The sequence below is a fragment of the Equus przewalskii genome, chromosome 10, assembly GCF_037783145.1.
Source record: "Equus przewalskii isolate Varuska chromosome 10, EquPr2, whole genome shotgun sequence".
In the NCBI taxonomy this organism is placed as follows: Eukaryota; Metazoa; Chordata; class Mammalia; order Perissodactyla; family Equidae; genus Equus; species Equus przewalskii.
In genome coordinates, this window is record NC_091840.1 from 49,023,295 (window position 1) to 49,027,107 (window position 3,813).

General features: G+C 54.2%; 1 protein-coding gene across 2 annotated transcripts; it reads left to right on the forward strand.

Moving 5' to 3' along the window:
* The first annotated feature begins 1,495 nt into the window (after positions 1 to 1,495).
* On the forward strand, positions 1,496 to 3,244 carry LOC103561173 (uncharacterized). 2 transcript variants are annotated; one of them, XM_008535609.2, is made up of 2 exons: positions 1,496 to 2,648; positions 2,728 to 3,244. In XM_008535609.2, exons 1-2 carry the CDS (start codon positions 2,445 to 2,447, stop codon positions 2,971 to 2,973), a joined length of 450 nt encoding a protein of 149 aa, XP_008533831.2. In that variant the 5' UTR covers positions 1,496 to 2,444; the 3' UTR covers positions 2,974 to 3,244. The 2 variants fall into 2 exon arrangements, 1 of the variants encoding a protein (XP_008533831.2); XR_011523617.1 differs by having other exon boundaries at positions 1,575 to 2,648.
* The last annotated feature ends 569 nt before the right edge of the window (positions 3,245 to 3,813 follow it).

Genomic DNA, 3,813 nt, shown 5'->3' on the forward strand with positions numbered 1-3,813 from the left:
TTAACCACTCGGCCACGGGGCCAGCCCCAACTTACTGTAATGTTTTTGAGGTTCATCCATGTGGTAGCATTTATCAACAGTTCACTTCTTTTTGCTGAATATTATAATTTAATTCCACAAATAAGCCACATTTTGTTTATCCATTCACCATTTGATGGACATTTGCATTGTTTCCTGTTTTGAGTTATTACCAATAATGCTGCTATGAACATTCACGTACAAGTCTCTGTTTTCATATGAAAAGATAAATTTTCATTTCTCTTGGGTAGAAACCTGGGAGTGGAATTCCTGGGTCATATTGTAAGTGTATGTTTAACTTGTTACGAAACTGCCGAACTGTTGTCCGACGTCACTGCACCATTTTACATTCCCAGCAACAGTGTTTGAGGGTTCCATAATCTCCACACCCTAGCCAGCTAGAAGCTCTTTTAGCTGGAGTTGCTAAGCTGTGAGAATGTGAGCCTGCTGCTACCAAGAGCCATTCATTTGTCGCATGATTTATTCAACAAATATCATTTGACTACCCACCACTATGTGGTAGGCTCTGACCCTGCAAGAAATCCCTGACAACACTGTAGGATGTGAAGAGACAGCACCGTGGTCACATTGTTCAGCACCCTGGTCCTGGTTCCCCTGGGCCTTTCAGTTGCAGGAGACCATGAGTTCCCTGATGACAGTTTGAGTCGGGTCTGCTGCAACTGGCAGGGCCTGCCAGGTACCCCTCCAACTCACTGAGATCCAAATAAGTCCTAGTGGCTGTTCTCTCCACATTCCACAAGAGAACACCAACCCGCCTTGGAACCTCGAGGGCAACAGAGATGCCAAGAGATGGTGGTGCCCAGCAGTCTGGGGTGGTAGCAGTGGAAGCCAGAGAAGGGCCAGGCGGATGCCAAGAAGGGCCTGAAGGGGTGGGAGAGAGAGGGAGAAACGGGCTCAGGTCAGGCCGGCTTTGGAAAGTACTTGTTCCTAATCATATGTGAGATGTCCAAAAGGCCGGGATCCTGCGTTTGTGGGTGAGGAGCACGAAGAGAAAACCCAGGATAGGCAGATAGAGATGAAGACGTCGGGAGAGAGGGAAAGGAAAGGAAGAAAGGCACCCACACGTTAACTGTGCTCTCGCTGGGCCTTGGGATTGGAGGAGCCTTTGTTTGTTAGTGTTTTTGCTTATAGTGCTTCCTAATTTTCAAGTTTTCTACAAAGATTATGTATTAGGTTTCCCATGTAATAAATTTTAAATTTCAAAAAAGACCCCACAATGAATAGTTCTTTTACACGGAGAAACAAAGCCCCGGGGAAGCTCCGCGCACAACTGGGATCCCGGCTGGCTGCATTCCAGCCTTTTACGAGCCAAGACCCCTTTTCTCGCCCCTTCTCTCTCCTGCGCATAGCCCCACCCCCCGCGTAAGGTTGCCATGGAAACAAATCTGTTTGCGCAGAGACTTGCGTGCCGCAGGCTGGGGAGCTGGAACCGGAGAGCCAACCTCTGCAACAGGCTGGGGGCTGAAGGAGGAGCCAGGGGAAGCGGCGCCTCGGCTGAGAGGCCGGGCAGACCCTGCAGAGGCCCCCCAGCCCCGCTGGCTCCGCCCCCCGCACCCCCCTCCCGGGTGGTAGAAATAGAGCCACGGCCCCGGCCGCCGCCCGCTGAGCTCCGACCCGGCGGGTACGCGACCGCCCAAACCCGGCAGACCTACCTTGCCGCGCTCCTCGCCAATGGCTGACGAACTCTTTCAGCGCAAACCCTGGGACCCCGACGCTGACTCCGAAGGCCTGTTTGACAAGCCTCCGCCGGAAGAGCCCCCAGCTGTCCGCGCACCCAAGTCGGCGTCGGCCGCGGGCAAGAAGGCTGGTCGGCGCGCCGGCGGGAGGGCGCAGGGGGGCCGCGCCGGGCAGCCCCCGAGGGCCGCTGCGCGCCCCCCGCCCAAGGAGGAGGCGCCTCTAATGGACGAGGGCTGCTATCTCGACCATTTTCCTCACCTTTCCATCTTCATCTACGCGGCCATCGCCTTCTCCATCACCTCCTGCATCTTTACTTACATCCATTTACAGCTTGCCTGAGGGGCTACGGCGGGGCGGGGTGGGCGCAGGGACGAGGAGGGAGGGAAGGGAAAAGAAGGGCTTGGTATTTTGTGTTTGGAGACGCGCCGCACCTCCTTCATCTAGCTTTTGATGCTCGTTTCTTCTCTGCTTGTCACTACCTTTGTCTGACTGTCCATTGAATAGGGACGTCCAAAGCAGCTGCCGGTAGTGAAAAAAGGGTCTGCTGGCGCCTGGAGATTAGGGGAAGGGGCACAGTCAGCCCCCAATGTTTAGAATCTCGGCGTGAGGTTGAATCCCGTTTATAATGAGGATAATGTCCCTGGACCCTACCACTTTGTGATGGTAGGGTCCCATCGTTTTGTGTTTGGGGCGCGCACAGCGAGCCCAACTTTTCTGTCCTTTAAGGGATGAGCCAGACCCGAGCCTGCAGCCTTCCAAAGAAGGCCCCGCGGGCAGGGTCGGCGCCCAGGCCCGGGCTGGGCCGGAGCCCTGTGATGCTGCATCGCCCCAGGAGGAGCCAGCTGTGCCCCCGAGCTGGCGCAGAGAGAGCTCGGAGCGCGGGAGCTGGCCGACCTGAGTGCGCAACGGACGCCGCCGGAGCGCAAGACGCGGTAAGTGGCGTTTGTCTGGGTAGCGCGTTGCGCCCCAGGGATTCAGGCTGACGTAGACTGTGCCTTTTTCCTGCCTTAGGCTTGGCTGCCGCTGTGGAGCCGAGCCAAGCCCGGTTGCCGGAGGAGCTGTCCTGATGGGAAGCCACGCTACCGTCATCTTCTGGACGGCGCGGGACTGGAGGCTGCGGGCCTCCTGAGACGCATGCCCGTAGCTCGCGCGCTGCGCGTGATGAGACTTTGGAGCCCTGGCTGGCGTCTACCGAAGGGCTGTCTTTGGGGACTGCAGGGCGGCTTCCTGCTGGACCGGAGCCCTTCCCAGAGCTAAGGGACCCAAGACGAAGGGCGTGGGGGAATCTGTCATTGACAAAAATTCATGCTGGAAAATTACCTGACCCCTAGGGGTTTGTCATCTCAGACCCAAAAGGCCTACTACCAAAACCCACCTTGGCAGGTTATTCACCCACCTGCCGTCTCTGTTTACTCCTGAATGTTTAATGTCAAAACGTAGCGCTCTCATACTGCATATACTTTACTTGGAAATGTCTGTAATTATGGTACCTCTGATGGAATAAATCCCTCTTTTTCAGTGTCCTCTATATTCAGTTCTCTGTTTATTTCCAGTTATGCAGTGGGCCCGCCAAACTTCCTAGTCTGCTTCCTAGTTTCTTCAGAACATCCCTACTGTCCCTCCCAAACAGACTTCATCCCATTATCCAGCATTCCAAGACAGCGTCTCCCTCCACTAAATAGCTATACAGGCCTCTCAATGGCACCTTTCTCCATACCAGGTCCTGACCACGTGCCAGCATCCAGTTCTACTTTACCCTAACAGCAGGTCTGTCACTATCCCATTGTGGCATTACCCACTAGCCTCCATTATCAAGACACTTCTGCCCCAGAACAGTCCCCCCACTAAACTAGAATTTGTCCCGATTCATGCAGCTTGTATCTTTATAAGCTCAATGTTTTCTGATATCAGGGCCTTGTCATTTCCCACTGCTGGCTTCCCCTAATCCTATATCACTACATGCCTTAATATCTTGCCCCTCTACACTTTCAGTGCCACAAGTGTGACATCCACTGGTCCCTAGTGTCAACCTGTGCTTTACAGCCAGTTGACTACAATAATTCCCCACAATAATCAGTGGCACTAGGCTCCAAAATT

Excerpts from the sequence above, each read along its gene's own strand:
- LOC103561173 (XM_008535609.2), top strand. The coding sequence starts at position 2,445 with ATGAGCCAGACCCGAGCCTGCAGCCTTCCAAAGAAGGCCCCGCGGGCA. Across the intron at positions 2,649-2,727 it reads CCGCCGGAGCGCAAGACGCG|GCTTGGCTGCCGCTGTGGAG; the intron begins GTAAGTGGCGTT and ends TTCCTGCCTTAG.